Below are 16,162 nucleotides of genomic sequence, written 5' to 3'. Positions count from 1 at the left end.
ACTTTTTGGCTGGGGTGTTTGGTGGTTGTGTCGTTTTTTTTTTTTTTTTTTTTTTTTTTTTTTTTTAAAGAATAAACATATATAATGCTCTAGCTAAAACCATAGATGAGATTGGGTATATATGAGCTGATTACAAGAATCACCTATATCAGGTCAAATGTACTTAGTATAAGCAACAAATATATTATTAAGGTATGAGATTGTAAATCACACATTTAATTTTGTTGATTGTTGCCCATGTAAATATGAAAAAAAAAAATTAATGCTAATCATTAATATTTTTAAGTTCAAATGAATTAATTTTATTTTTGTAAATATATTTTTTTAATTATTGAGAAATATGTAACAATAATTTAAAAATTATATAAAATGTTATACAGATCAATAATTAGACATAAAAAATAATAGTTACTTAGCCTAACATGCACAAAAAGAATAAAATGTTAGACAGATGAATAATTAGGCCAAGTTAAATGTCATTTGATTTTTTTTTCTTTTTAAGTATCATTTGTTTCTAAAACATCTTCAATAATCTCAATTTTCAACTAGACCTAAACACACTAGGTAATACTTTTATCTCCATCTCTCCTCTGCATCAGAAGAAGTCTGATTCTCTAGGATGTACGAGACGGGCAAAAAAAAAAAAAAAAACAAAGAAACTGCCATAACATTAACGATATTATTTTCCATAAATCCTTCAAATAAAATCAGATGGTAATGCTCAAAGAATGTCAATCAGAGCCAACTCTCCACTTGATTAGGTACTCCTCATAGTCCCCAATGTTCCATTCTGTAACTTTCCAAAAAATCATTTGATTTTACATCTGCCAACTAACCTTGTGCTATCCTACTATATATAACTGTCTCTTATAGAAGACAAATTCTCCCTTAACCGAGTTTTCCAATTTTGATAGAAAATAAAATTTGGTATTTTGATAATATATGAATAAGATAATGTCCATAATTCCAAAACTGGACCCATTCAAATTCCTTCTCCACAGACACGGTTGGAAGACAATATTATTATAATTTGAATATTTCAAGGCTGCAAACTTTTCTTCCTACTATATTATAGTTTGGAAGAAATAGAAAAACTTTGTACTATATCATCTCAAGGGGAAAAAGAAAAATGAATTGCATTATTTCCCCCTTCGCAAGCAAAGCAAGTCAATCAAGACCAAAAACAATGTGAGGGAAGCTTCTACAGGACATCATTTTTTTCAAACCTTTTGATTGACCATTTTTTGCTTGGATCTGGTCTTCAAGAGGACCCCTCCGACATTAATTAGTATATATAGCCATTTCTCTCTCTTTCAATCAAACCAAAAATCAAGCTAATCAAAAATCAAAACTTCCCAAAAGCCAAAACCCAAATTTCCCATATGCCGAAACTTCTGATCTGTGGCGTCTCAAATTTTCAGCTAGAAGATCTAGAGGATGAACTACCCAAGAGTGCTAGTGCAGGTTCTAGTCCTTGTTCAACACCAAGAAGATCAAGAAAATCCGGCTTCTGTAAGAGCCATAACAACAAGGACAAGAACCCTTATGCCAATCGTGGGCTTGACAAGTTTTCTGCTCTTCTAGCTGATCTTGAAGAGAAGAGGCAAAAGATTTACGCGGAAACCGGCTCTCAAGACACATCTTTAGTTGGCTTTGTGTACAAGAACTCCAACGATTTAGTCCCGATTGTGGTCAAGTTGAAGGACAACAATAACACCAACAAAGACAACAAGAAGAAGGAAAGGAAACCCAAGAGAAGTTGTAGTACTATCAAGAATGAAGATGTCAAAGAGATTAAGCAGGCAACAAGTGACTCAGAATCTCAAGACAAGTTTCCTATTGAGACCTCTATTGCTGTGACAGAAGTCAAGAAAGAATCGAAACCGAAATCGAATAACAAGAAGATGTTAAAGTGGAGCTCCTCGTGGAATATGAAGCTTGATATGTGGAAGAGGCCTTCATTTTACTTGCCGGTTGTTGTGATCTTGATCTTGTTGGTGTTGACTGTGTTTGGTCGATCGGTTGCAATTCTGTGCACTTCTATTAGTTGGTACCTTGTTCCGACGTTGCAAGAGAGCTCGGGAAGAACAAGATTGTTGACAAAGAAGAAAGATTATGTCAAGAAATTGAGTGATAGGAGTATCGTGGCCGAAGGGTTAGCGTCTTCTCCTAGGATTAGCCACGCCGGAGGATCCAAAGAGAAGTCTTCTCCACAACATGGGCATAAGAAAAGTTGGTGAATTTTGTTGACTTTTTTTTAACTCTATTTTCATTCTTTTTTTTTTTTCTGGGTTTTAGATTTAGGCTCTTTTGTGTATATTTTGTTTTTTCATTTGTTGCATGGGGTTGAGATTGGAAATCTGTTCTCTCTTTGACATGTTCATTAGTATTGTAAATAATATGCGTTTAGTCTTTGGAAAGTAACTCATATCCGAGTGAAATTGTGTAGATACTTTTTTAGACCCCATGATGTCTTTTTTGTTTATGGCTTAAAGCAATTGAATTGTGAAGAATCCACTCAAAGATACGTGTGATTCTGTAATGATCTTGAAAGTCTTATTGATTTTGTCGATGTTGCTATATAATAATTGAACCTTTTATGTAGAGGGAACGCCAAAGATTTGGTATAACACTCCTGATTATGAAGACAAAGCCAAGAGAATTTGCTTCTTTTCTTGATCAAGTACTTTGGACGATATCAAAGTTGCAGATTAGTCCAAAGTCATACAGCACATAGATTTGTTAAAAAATGCGCATGAGTACGTTCGCTGACTTTTCGACCGTAGCAGGGTTTAGAAATCTTCAAACAAAAATCATTAACATTAAACAAGAATGCTTTTTTTTTTTTTTTTTTTTAAAGGAACTTGGTTTTCAATTTTTTTTTTTTTTTTTTTATTTGCTCACGTGAAGACATGCCTCTACCACAGTTCTTCCCGAATCTTTTTGGGGGATTCACAAAGGCTGGCGATAGTTTGCCATTCACATTGACCCGGAAAAGTTGGGGAGACAATATGGCCCAAATGGGAACTTCAAACATAATAAAAACTCAACCAAAGTAAATTCTAAGTAAAAACAAAACAACTACAACTAAAGAAATGAATGCGTTGCGTCTTTGGGAAATGACATTTGAAATTAAGTGGCCACATATAAGGTCACCATTGATTTAACTCATCTGGATCAAAGATATCTTTTCCGCATTACTTTAGTGCCTCAGTGTAAATTTGGCGAAAAAAAAAAAGAAAGACGAAGAGGAAGCAAATAATATGTTACACCCGAGTTTAGGAAGAATAAATATGAACGGACGTACTCTAAAGGAGCTCGCAACGTTTTCGGTTGGGGAAGGGATGTGAGTGCGTGAAGAAGGTTACTGAGCTGGCTTATAGACGGTTAGGCTAGGCTAGAGAATATTGCCTAGAGAGTAAGGAGGTTACAATAGATTGGGGGTTTTTAAGGAATTGTATTGTGCAGGAAAGGGACACGTTGAGAGAATTATTCTTACTATTTTGTATTCTTGGCCGAGCTGAGCTCGTGGTTGTTCCAGTGACGATTAATGAATTGGATCCTTTGGTTGAGATTCCTTCAGTAGTCTAGCTGTGGTGTTCTTTGTGTCTGTTGTGTGTTGATTGGTGTTACAGGTACACGGGAGCCTAACATTTTGGTATCAGAGACATCCACGATCTGGGATAGCAGAGGATGACGAAAGGTGCTACTTGTGGCGATCGGGTGGAGGAATTAGAGAAGAAGCTGGACGAATTGGCAGAGAAGTTGACAAGGGTGGATCGTCTGGAGGAGTGTCTCAAGGGCTTACCTCAGTTGGTGACTAACCTCGTCAAAGAGAGCTTCGAGAATTTCAATCGCGAGTTACCAGACTCCTCGTCGAAGGAACGAGGGAAGGAGGCGGCCACCGCTCCTGCCTCCAGAGCAGAGGAGACCAACGCCGTAGCAGGACAGAGTGAACTGTGGGATCTGGTGTCCGCAGGTTTCCCTACGACCAGACGACTACACTACACGGTGCGAACGGACGCGCTGCGATATCAGGCGGCAACACCTGAAAGGGAGTAACCAGCAGCCTGGACGGGAGGCCGTTACCATCAGGTGGATCGTCTGGAGGAGTGTCTCAAGGGCTTACCTCAGTTGGTGACTAACCTCGTCAAGGAGAGCTTCGAGAATTTCAATCGCGAGTTACCAGACTCCTCGTCGAAGGAACGAGGGAAGGAGGCGGCCACCGCTCCTGCCTCCGGAGCAGAGGAGACCAACGCCGTAGCAGGACAGAGTGAACTGTGGGATCTGGCGTCCGCAGGTTTCCCTACGGCCAGACGACTGCACTACACGATGCGAACGGACGCGCTGCGATATCAGGCGGCAACACCTGAAAGGGAGTAACCAACAGCTTGGACAGGAGGCCATTACCATCAGGAGAGGAGGCGCAGTCCTGAGCGCTAAGAGTTTGGGGGTGACCGCCGCAGGTTAGGAGAGGAATTACCGCCTTGGGCTGGTGGCGAACCTCCCAATCTGGTTCCTCAACAACGGCGATTGGGAGGGAGTCCACCTCATGTGGATTTACCACCTTTTGATAGAGATGGGTGGCCGGTGAGAGAAGGGTGGACGAGTCCACATGGTTCGACCCAACGCTCATGTCCACGTGGTGGCAGATTTTCTCGTAGGTAAAGCTTGGGAATACTACGAGTGGGTCATGGAAGAAGAACCGAGCATGGACTAGGATGAGTTAAAAGTCTCTTTCGGGTAGCGTTTTGGGCCTAAGGAATTCAGATCAGTTCAAGAACAATTAGTGGGCCTGAGACAACTGGGCTCGGTGGCGGAATATGGGGAACAATTTCAGGAATTGTCGGCCCGAATCCGAGGAATGGACTGAGCTACTACCTTAGGAATTTTCTTGAATGGGTTGAGTCAAGATCTGCAAGATGATGTCCGGATGTGGTAACTTATGAGTCTACATGAGGCAATTAAATTGGCGCTACAGCTAGAGCATAAAATGAAGGCCTAGGGAACACGTGGAAAAGTAAACCACATATTTCCTTTCCTTCTAGCTCACCTCACCAAACGACAAATCATTTGGCCCCCAACAAGTGGAGTTCAGCCCCTATTAACAACCAGCGTCCCTCACACGAGCAGACCCACAAGGTTGCTGGAACGGGATCGAGAGAGGGTGGTGGTGGTCTGAGCCCGGCACAGCTGGAACGTCAACGACGGAAGGATAACCGAGAGTGTTTCTGGTGCGGAGAGTCATGGGTTGGCGGCCACCGGTGCAAGACCGGTACGCTCAAGATGCTAGAAACGGCGGCAAAAGAGGACGACGAGCTTGAAAAGAAGGCGACACCACCAGAGGAAGGCCATGGCAGAATAGATTCTGAGGAAGAAGAAGGATTGTTGCTCCTCCAACCGGACCTGAGGTTGTAAGCTTTAGCGGGAGTCAATGGGGGCGATACCTTGAAGCTGTACGGTCACATACAGGGAAAAAGGTAACCATCCTAATCGATAATGGGGGCAAATTCTTCATTTATCAGTTGGAACAGGGTTAATGAGTTGGAGTTTTCGGGGTTCCCTATTCCAGAATACGCAGTAAAAGTAGGCGATGGTTACTGCGTGACTATTGGTAGCATATGCCATGGAGTGTGTTTGGGAGTGCCTGGGTGGGAGTTCGAGTTGGATTTATACCTGTTTAAAATTCCGGGAGTAGATGTGGTTTTGGGGGCTGGTTGGCTCAGCCAGCTGGGTACCTTTAGGGTGAATTTTTTATAGATGTGGTTAGAGTTTGAGTTGGAAAGGAAGGTACATCGGTTGATTGGGGTGACGGCGTTATCCCGAGAGCCTATCTCGGTTAGCGCCGTGGCTAAAATGGCAAAGAAGAGAGAAAAGTGTTATTTGGTGCAGTGGCAGAGTACTCCTTCACCCAGTACCGGGAATGATGGGGCAACTAAGACTTATGTGGAGGAGTTGGAAAAGGAGTATGGATTGGTGTTCTCGGGAAAACTGGGACTACCACCGTCCAGAACAGGGGATCATGCCATCATACTACATCCTGAAGCAAAACCCCCGAATATCAGGCCTTACCGTTATCCCCACGCGCAGAAGAATGAGATAGAGCGCTTAATAGCCGACATGACAGTGGCAGGGATTATTAGACCCAGCCAAATCCCCTATTCAAGTCCGGTGTTATTGGTTCGCAAGAAGGACGGAAGTTGACGGTTCTGTGTGGATTATCGGGAGTTAAACAAGTTAACAGTGCTGGACAAATTCCCAATTCCTATAATCGAGGAATTGTTGGATGAGCTACACGAAGCTTCTTGCTTTTCGAAGCTTGATTTAACGCTCCGGCTACCTTCCAGGCGATGATGACCGAGTTGTTCAAACCCTGCTCTGGAAATTTTTTTTGGTTTTCCTGGATGACATACTAGTTTATAGCCACAGCTCACAATAGCATTTTGGTCATCTACGCACCGTGTTGGGGCTGTTGAAGGAAGGGAGTTTTGTGCTCAACCTACAAAAATGTTTGTTTTTCCAGGATTCCGTGGAATACTTAGGGCATCGCATATCACAGGAGGGTGTGGCGGCAAATCCGGGGAAGATACGGGTTATGGTTGAGTGGCCAATCCCAACCACAGTAAAAGGGGTACGAGGCTTCCTGGGTTTGACGGGATACTACCGTCATTTTGTTAAGAATTACGGCGCCATAATGCGGCCCTTGACTGAGTTGTTAAAGAAATGGGAGTTCACTTGGTCGGAGGAGGCGCATCGGGCATTTCAGGAACTCAAACAGCGGATGACGGAGACCCCAATCCTTGCATTACTCGATTTCAAGGACACATTCGTGGTGGAGACGGATGCATCAGGGGCAGGGTTAGGGGCAATCCTATTACAGCAAGGGCGACCGGCGACTTCCTTTAGCAAGGGGTTGTCGCCTAGAACAATGGCCAAATCGGTTTACGAAAAGGAACTTATGGCCCTGGTTCTGGCCATCCAGGAATGGAGAGCTTACCTTCTTGGCGGGAAGTTTGTGGTGTGCACCGATCAAAAGTCTCTTCGTTTCCTTTTGGAACAACGAATTAGTACTCCGGCACAACAAAAGTGGCTAGTGAAGTTGATGGGGTTTGAGTTTGACATACACTACCGAGTAGGAAGAAAGAATGTAGTGGCTGATGCATTGTCTCGTCAGGGTGGATGGGCACAAGGAGGGGAGCTCCTGGCCATCTCGGGACCCCAATTTTTAGACATGGTGATCATAGAGTGAAAGGTAGCCGCTGACTCCAAACTTCGCACCCTCAAGGATCAGTTGAGCCGCGGAGAGGCACAAGTAAGTCATTATGCCTTGGAGAGTGGGGTGTTGCTGCATCGACAACGAATAGTAATTCCAGCGGGTTCCCAACTCAAGCAATAGTTGTTGAAGGAATTCCACTCAACTCCAACGGGGGGACATGCGGGGGCTCTAAGGAGTTACAAGCGAATTAGCGCTAATGTGTATTGGCCGGGTATCGCAAGGGATGTGCAACGGTTTGTGGCCGAGTGTGGGGGTTGTCAACAAAATAAGGTGGAGTCAACGAGCCCGACAAGGTTACTACAACCGTTGCCCATTCCTGAGGCAGTGTGGGAGGACATCTCGATGGATTTTATCGAGGCTCTGCCTAAATCTAATGGGCATGAGGTCATTTTCGTGGTGGTGGACCACTTAACCAAATTCGCGCATTTCATTGCTCTCAAGTGGTTGTTTATTGCGAAGTTGGTGGCAGAGGTGTTTTGTCGAGAGGTGGTGTGCCTTCACGGCATACCTCGGAGTATAGTAAGTGATCGGGATAAGGTGTTCACTAGCCTTTTTTGGAGAGAGCTATTCCGCCTCCAACAGACCACCTTACGCATGAGTTCGGCATACCACCCTCAGACGGATGGGCAGACAGAAGTTCTTAATCGTTGTTTGGAGGCGTATTTGAGGTGTTTCACCAGTTGCCAGCCTAGGCATTGGAGCAGGTGGTTGTGTTGGGTAGAATATTGATACAACACCAATTTTCACGGTGCTACCCGCACGACACCCTTCCAGGCATTATATGGTCGGGCTCCCCCGACTTTGGTACGCTACACAAGGGGCAGAACCGCAGTTGGTTCGGTGGATATGCAACTTTCAGAACGAGATGAGCAACTGAAACAGTTACGCTGCAACTTGGAGCATGCTCAGGAACGAATGAAGCGCTATGCGGATCAACGACGGGTGGAGCGAGAGTTTTAGGTTGGGGAGCTCGCTTGGCTGAAACTACAACCTTATCGGCAGGGTTCCGTGGCCAGGCGCCCCAACAACAAGTTGGCCCCAAAATATCATGGCCCATTTGAGGTGATCGGCAAGGTCGGTCCAGTGCCATATCGACTTCGGCTGCGAGAGGGTTCCAGGGTGCATCTAGTTTTTCATGTGTCTATGCTAAAAAAGGTGGTGAGTAGGCGTGCGGTTTCACAGGAACCGGTGGTTGTCGACACCGCGACGGACATCCCCGAACCACTGTTTCCAAAGAGCGTGCTGTAGGGGCGCCTGAGGAAGCAAGGGGGCAGTCCTTTAAGGAAGTGCTGGTTAAGTGGCAAGGACGGGACATCGAGGACACCACCTGGGAGGTTGTCCAAGAGCTGCAAGTCCGTTTCCCTACCTTCGACCTTGAGGACAAGGTCTCTTTTGAGGAGGGGAGTAATGTTACACCTGAGCTTAAGAAGAATAAATATGAACGGACGTACTCTAGAGGAGCTCGCAACGTCTTCAATTAGGGAAGGGATGTGAGTGCGTGAAGGTTGCTGAGCTGGCTTATAGACGGTTAGGCTAGGCTAGGGAATAGTGCCTAGAGAGTAGGGAGGTTACAACGGATTGAGGGTTTTTAAGGAATTGTATTGTGCAAGAAAAGGACACGTTGAGAGAATTATTCTTACTATTTTGTATTATTGGCCGAGCTGAGCTCATGACTGTTCCAGTGACGATTAATGAATTGGATCCTTTGGTTGAGGTTCCTTTAATAGTCTAGTTGTGGTGTTCTTTGTGTTTGTTGTGTGTTGATTGGTGTTACAGGTACACGGGAGCCTAACATAATGTTTTCAACATTTTGCTATGCAAAAACTCAGAAGAGAACCGGCAATGAAACGGGTGGCTAGTGCAAGATAAAATTCAATTGTGCATTTGATCTGAGCGTTTGTGCACTAAAATCTGGGTTCAGCGCCGTCAATGCATAGGAATTACCCTGCAAGAACAAAAATGGCAAGACGCCTATGGAGAAAAGAAAATAAGTAAAAATGGGAAAGTATAAAGATGATTAATGATCAAATCACCACCATTATGAAGATATTGTGCGTAAAATATACCAGGCCAAGCATTCAGCTATTACACGCTGCAATGCAATGAGCTAATTGTACATATTCAAATCTAAAGAGTAAAAGACCAAGGTCTTGGTTGTGACATGCTGAGCTACTCGTGAACTTGTGCTGAAAGATCTTCCAGATTTTTCAGATATTCTCTATTCCTACATCAAAAGCATAATGTTAGATTTGACGAGACAGAATAAAGAAAGAAAAGAAAAGATTGAACAGAAAAAAGAGGTCGAAAAGATGGAATGAAATTGCATGAACCATTATGAAAGTATTCAATCTGATATTTAACCCAATGGCAATGGTACATGTTCTCCTAAGATTTGCTACCCAAGAAAGGACGGGTGAATAGGGTTTTTAAAACTTTTCGAAATCAATCAATAATTATTGGAAAATTGACTCCAATCACAAACAAATAATAAGACTAAATGGACAAGGCACAAATGAATAAGTGATTAATCAAGAATATGATATTTACAAAATCAAGAATAAGGACAAAATGTAAAAGTACACTATAAAGCAAAATCACAAGCTAAACAATATACCACACAAATAGTGAATAAAAGAGATAAGGTTGAGAGGGTGCAAACACTATTTTATAGTGGTTCGGCTATAAGCCTACATCCACTGTTACCGAGCAAATCACAACCCCACCTCTTCCACTATCTCAATCGCCTTTCGGCTTGACAACACCAAGTACAAAACGATGAATTTGTCTCTCAAGGTTCACTACACCTATTGTAACTACCAAGCTTTAAAAAAGAATGTTAGCCTATCCTCTCACCAAATTTATAAAAAGGGTTTGCAACCTAAAACTTTTGTGGAATAATGAAATTTAAAAGCTTAGTTACTTAAGAAAATCTCACTCAACTTTGTTTGATTGCAAGTAAGGTGATAGGAGATGTTTTCACAACAAAACAAGAAATTGTCTAAGTTTGGCTCAAAGAGTCGTTGAAAGCTCAATATGAAAGAAATAATGCAATTTTAGTTCAAGGGTGATTGGATACTATAAGGAGCTCTAAAATGTTCAATAACCATTTTGAACAAGAGAAAACCCTTTAAGTACCAAGAAATGTGAAATAGTATCCAAAATGGTTGTTGAACATTTCTAACAGCTCCAAAATAGTATCCAAACATCCTTGAACTAAGATTGCATTGATTTCTTTCATATTGAGCTAACAATACACTCTTTGAGCAAAACTTGAGACAATTTTGTGCTTTGTTGTGAAAACATCTCCTAGTACCTTACTTGTAATAAAATAAAATTGAGAGAGATTTACTTGAGTGATCAAGCTCTCAAATTTCATTATTCCACAAAAGTTTTAGGTTGCCAACCTCTTTTGTAAATTTGGTGAGATAGGATAGGCCAACATCTTTTGTTAAAGCTTGACAGTTGTAATAGGTGTAGTGAACCTTGGGAAACAAATTCACCATTTTATACTTGGGGTGATCGAGCCAAAAGCCGATCTAGATAGTAGAAGAGAAAGTGTCGTGATTTGCTCAGTAACAGTGGATGTAGGCTTATAGCCGAACCACTAAAAATAGTGTTTGCACTCTCTCTAACCTAATCTCTTTTATTTACTATTTGTGTGGTATAAAATAGTGTTTGCACTCTCTCTAATTTTATCTCTTTTCTACTATTTGTGTGGTATATTGTGTATCTTGTAATTTTACTTTATAGAGTGCTTTTACATTTTATCATTATTCTTGACTTTGTTAATATCATATTCTTGATTAATCACTTATTCATTTGTGTCTTGTTCATCTAGTCTTATTATTTGTTTGTGATTAGAGCCAACTTTCCAATAACTATTGATTGATTTCAAAAAGTTTTTAAAAACCCAATTCACCCCACCCCCTCTTGGGTAGCAATTCTTGGGATAACAGTACATCGATGCTGGAAGAGGTCATAAACTTAAGAAACCTCCTCGCAAAACTGATTTGTTTTATTCAAATACTTTGTTACTTGGTCCTAACCTTAAACCTCTTTCGAGGCATATCATCAGAACTTAAACGTGAGATGTGTTGTTGTCGCCTCGGCGCTTCACTTCTATAATGTGCAGGTGCCATTTCTCTCCCACTTCTTTTCTGAATTTGACTTGGTGTATTTCGGAAAAATCCATCCCTGTCCCAAGTAACCTCAAAATCGGCCCACAATCTCGATCCTTGCTGCTCAATGGCAAGTGATCTTTAGTTGTCAAACAATATAAAATGTCATTCAAATAGTAAACCATCATCTCTAGCATTTCAAGAAGTAAATCTTACAAACTTATACAAAGCATGGTGAGTTCTTGGTAATTAGATCAGCACGGTAGATAAGTAACCCTTTTAGTTTTGAATTAGCTTCTAAACTTAGAACAATTGTATAATATCTAAAGAAAAACAAACTTGCTACCTTCTGCAATGACCGGCAACATAATACTTTTAGAGTATTATAGAAGTCCCAGAATTTCTCAAATTGAACCACAATCTTACAGTGCAGCCCCGAAATTATGTCTGCGCCATCCTCGTCGGCATCCTTACCTAGATAATCGTCCTCAGCCACATTAAGATTCCTATAGAGTGTGAGTTAAAAAGGGGCAAAAAGGAAGATGCATAATTAGCTAAGGCCATAACATTAGAGAGAGACATGATTTGTAGCAACTTGAAAGGGAAACAGGTCATAGATTTCAAAAGACAGAAATAAACGAAACTCCAAAGTCATATCTTGGACATTACGAATCAAATCCAAACTTCTAAAACTCAAGCTAGCAGTTTCCCGAACCGCCTATGTAAGCGTCATCAAGAAGGTGACAAATTTAACAGAAGAAAAGTCTACAGATACCACGGAATGCAAAAAAACAAAAACCAAAAAAAAACCATTAGCGAGACTAAAGCAAATGAAGGACATTGACATGCTGGTAGGAACCTAATATTTAGAATTTTTTTTAATAGTCTTAATAGTAGTATAAATAAGGGGTTTAGTTGCTAAGAAGAGGGGAGAGAGGAAAAAGGATATTTATAGAGAGTGTCTAATACTGTGGTCTTAATAGTAGTATAAATAAGGGGTTTAGTTGCTAAGAAGAGGGGAGAAAGGAAAAAGAATATTTATAGAGAGTGTCTAATACTGTACACTATCTTAGAGGTCGAAGTCTCAAAACCGCCCATATATAATTTTCCATTTTTAATAAAGCTCTAAAGCTCAGATTTTCGGGTTCCTAACACATGCCTTATTCTTCCAAATGTTGAAAAGATTGTATGAGTAACCAGCATTGAAGGCTTCGACGAAACCCGAGGCTCCGCAAACCACCGCGACGGAACGCCCCTTATCACTATAGTATCAGGCTCGTGCCTCCCACTCTTCGAATACCCTGTCAATACAGTAAACCAAAATGTCAACAATTCGAAATCAAATTCCCTCTCAATCTCACAAAAAAGCCATCAAATTTATGCAAACCTCGATTCCTCAAAGCGTAAAACTCCTCCCAATCCTTCTTCATGCCGTCGAAATCATCGGACGCCGGAACGGCGGCCTTTAGCCTGAACTTCAACCCCTCGATGTTGAGCTCAATTCCATCCATTTTCTCGACAATGCGCCTTCGCCAATCAAAGAACTCCTCCAAGGCCTTCTTCGCGTCCTCTCCGTCGTTCTTCTCCCCTTTGGTCCCCGCGAGGGAGCCCAGGTCGCGAATGAAGAGCGTGCCGAGCGCGAGAGGATCGTCGCGCTTGCGGTTCTTGAGGTCCTTGACCCGCCGGATCCGGAGGTCCTCCTCGGGAACGAAGAGCGAGTTCTTGAGGAAGTCGATTAGGGTTCGCTTGAGCTTCCATTCGTCGATGGGCTTCGTCACGGAGGGGCTCGCCGGGTAGACCGTGAGGTCGAGCCTCACGCGCGGGACGAGCGAGAGGCCGTTCTCTATCTCTAGGGTTTCTGTTGGTGGTAGTGAATCCAACGGTCGAATGCTCATCTCTGTCTCTCGATACTTCTCTCTGCAAATCAAGGCTTTTGCTTTGCACTGACCAGTGTTTCATAGAGAGAGAGCCGCGAGATAAACGACCAAACAATAGAAACAGAACTCAAATTTTTTGTACAATTTTGGTATGTTTAACAAATTATGGTTGTTTAGTTTATTGATTCGAATTTTTAATTTGAGTTGACACGTGAATATTTTTTATTGTAATAAAAAAATTAAATATAACTGTTTCTGAAAGTTTTTTACTATAATAAAATTCAAATTATAAACTCGAATCAGCGAAATGAACATAATATATCATGTAAAGTCGTAAAAAAAATTAAATTATTTTTTAATTGATTCTTTAGTGCTTATCATGTTACGTCGTATAAAAAAATTAAATGGTTTTTTAACTAATTATTTAGTATTTATTATGGGATGGTGTGGTGTAATTTAATTAGTTATACACTAATTAAAACACTAAAAATTAGACAGAGAATCTCGACAGGGGTGTTCAAAAAATTCATCAAACCGTGAAAACTGCCTAATCTAAATCCAATCAAACCAAATCGTTAATTATTTTTTAGTTATTGGACGGTTTGGCCGGTTTTTAATCTAATTTTTTCAACTATTTGGTTTGTGATTTAGACTCCCCAAATTGCTCTATAATCCGCCCAAAAATATACATATGTAATTTTTTTAATTTTAAAAATATTTTTTATATTTATTTTAATTTTTATTGGACATAATAAAGGTTATACACTTATAAAATACACTCGATTATATTTTTTATTAGTTTGTATTAAAACTTTAAATGGTGAACTGTTAGATATTTGTTATTTTTTAATTATATTGTAAGCTTGAATCTTACTATTTTTTATTAATTAACATGTTTAGAATTTTTATTAATTATTGAAAACTTTTTTAGTCTTAAACTTAAACTGGCCAAACCAAACCGTCTAAACCGCTTATGAGTAATTTGGTTCAATTTAGTTTTTGTTAGAAATATGAAAAATTATTTTTGGTTTGGTTGGTTTTTTCTATAAAAAAAAAAATTTGTCCAAACCGACCGCAAACACCCCTAGATCTGGATTCATAAGAAGAACTCCAATCTCATGTCCAACTTGATAAACCAATAAATAAATAAGTAAGCAAGTGAATAAATAAATAAATGAATAATAAGACATTCGGTTCCAACACAACAGCCGGAATCTCACATCCTTTTTTCTGAAAGGAATGTAACTAAAAATCTTCATATTACAGGCATTAGCCAGTAATTTATACTATGATAAATTACTTACACAACCACGTACACAAGCCTAACATCCCTGGGTCAGGTTTCGGGTTCTGCCCCCAATGATGCACTCTCCACATCATATCTATGCCATCAGCCGGTTTACCGATTCACAAAATCTCTTGGCTTAAGAAATCATTCATTAAATTTTATGAAACAGTTGATTATGATCCCAATAGCTAAAATCAAGCTATTGTTTTTGAAATGCTTTTCTTTCGCAAACATGCCCTTTCTTTAAATCATTTGCAATGCCAAAACTCTTTGAAAACAGGCTAACAAAGAAAGGGTAAGAAATCCTACCTCGCAAATACCAAACCTACCTAGCGTTGCACTATTTTAACTTTTACTTCCTCAAGTCCCTTAATCCGAGTCCTCAACTAGCACTGATACAAAACCACGCTTTAGGATCCAATTCACATTCCTAAAGCAATTTCAATCTCAATTATACTATTTGATTTCCTATTAGTGTGCCATAATTCAATTACTGGTTTCACAAACCATTTCATGTTTCAAATCATCATTCCAAGGGTTTTCAATCTCAAAACATGGATTAAAGAAGCTAATCCATTTACTCTAGGTCCCCAAATGAAGCTAATTTGGGTTCTCCTCAAAAACTGAGGTCAAAACAGGGTTTTTCAGCAAAACAAGGTCAAACCCAGTGTACAACGGTCGACCGGTGACAGAAAAGTGTAACACCACCGGTCGACCGGTGGTGTGCACTTCGGTCGACCGCACAGGTCGACCTGATGTAGTGCAGACCGGTCGACCGCATAAGTCGACCGATGGAATCAGGGCAGGATGGCCAACATGGCCGATCTGAAGAAAATCAACGCAAAACCTGCAAATCTGAGTCCAAATATGAAATATATCAAAGAAAAACTACTAGATCCGGGTTCTAAGTACTAAATCAAGTCCAAAGAACCCAAGATCTCCAATTTCTACCATGGTTTTACTCAAAATCCATCAAAATGCATTCCGAACCAAAATAGGGTTTCTAAATCCAAAAAACTTGAGATTCAAGAGAGGTTTTTCAGAAATCTTACATCGAATCCTTCTCTTGATGTTGGAAACTCTTTGAAATTTCTCTTTGGTTCGAGATCCGGTTAGTTTGAATCAAAATGGAAGAGAGAGTGAGAACGAGAGTGAAGAGAGAGAGAAAGAAAGGTTGCTCGGGAAGGAAAAGAAAGAAAAAGAAAAAAGGAAAAGAAAGAAATAGAAAAAAGGGAAAGAAAGAAAAAGAAAAAAGGAAAAGAAAGAAAAAGAAAAAGGAAAAGAAAAGAAAAATAGACAGGTGTCAAACATTTAAAATGACAGTTCAGAAAATGTGCCCACACACACTTCTAGGTAAAATATAATTACTGAGAATATTTAAATACCTTGAAATTATTTAAATTTACTCGTCAAAAATATTTAATAAATGATAATCAATTACTTAAACTAGATTAGGCACACTAATAAATCTTAATTACCTTAATTGATCTCGTTTAATTCTTCGGGATGTTACAATTTTAGTGTTTCAATTATTGTCTAACTAATCATATCATGTCATGTCGTATAAAAAACAAGAACAAATTATACGGTTGTCCTCAAATTA

General features: G+C 40.4%; 3 protein-coding genes across 3 annotated transcripts; 2 read left to right on the top strand and 1 right to left on the bottom strand.

Annotated features, from left to right (window-relative positions):
* The first annotated feature begins 1,141 nt into the window (after nt 1-1,141).
* Nucleotides 1,142-2,610, top strand: LOC21384653. The gene has a single exon (XM_010096050.2). The coding sequence runs from the start codon at nt 1,383-1,385 to the stop codon at nt 2,238-2,240; it is 858 nt and encodes a 285-aa protein (XP_010094352.1). The 5' UTR covers nt 1,142-1,382; the 3' UTR covers nt 2,241-2,610.
* Nucleotides 2,611-7,618: 5,008 nt separating this feature from the next.
* LOC112091209 lies at nt 7,619-8,757 on the top strand. The gene is made up of 3 exons (XM_024164234.1): nt 7,619-7,993; nt 8,279-8,350; nt 8,443-8,757. Exons 1-3 carry the CDS (start codon nt 7,619-7,621, stop codon nt 8,755-8,757), a joined length of 762 nt encoding a protein of 253 aa, XP_024020002.1.
* A 533-nt stretch (nt 8,758-9,290) lies between these two features.
* LOC21384652 (A-kinase anchor protein 17B) lies at nt 9,291-13,366 on the bottom strand. The gene is made up of 5 exons (XM_024164238.1): nt 12,782-13,366; nt 12,554-12,695; nt 11,741-11,900; nt 11,323-11,514; nt 9,291-9,500 (listed from the first exon to the last, which is right to left on the bottom strand). The coding sequence occupies exons 1-5, from the start codon at nt 13,287-13,289 to the stop codon at nt 9,495-9,497; spliced, it is 1,008 nt and encodes a 335-aa protein (XP_024020006.1). The 5' UTR covers nt 13,290-13,366; the 3' UTR covers nt 9,291-9,494.
* Between the last annotated feature and the right edge of the window lie 2,796 nt (nt 13,367-16,162).

This window comes from Morus notabilis, unplaced genomic scaffold (assembly GCF_000414095.1).
Source record: "Morus notabilis unplaced genomic scaffold, ASM41409v2 Scaffold4203, whole genome shotgun sequence".
NCBI lineage: Eukaryota > Viridiplantae > Streptophyta > Magnoliopsida > Rosales > Moraceae > Morus > Morus notabilis.
Note: the sequence above shows the minus strand (reverse complement) of the source record. Positions and strands in the feature narration are given on the sequence as shown.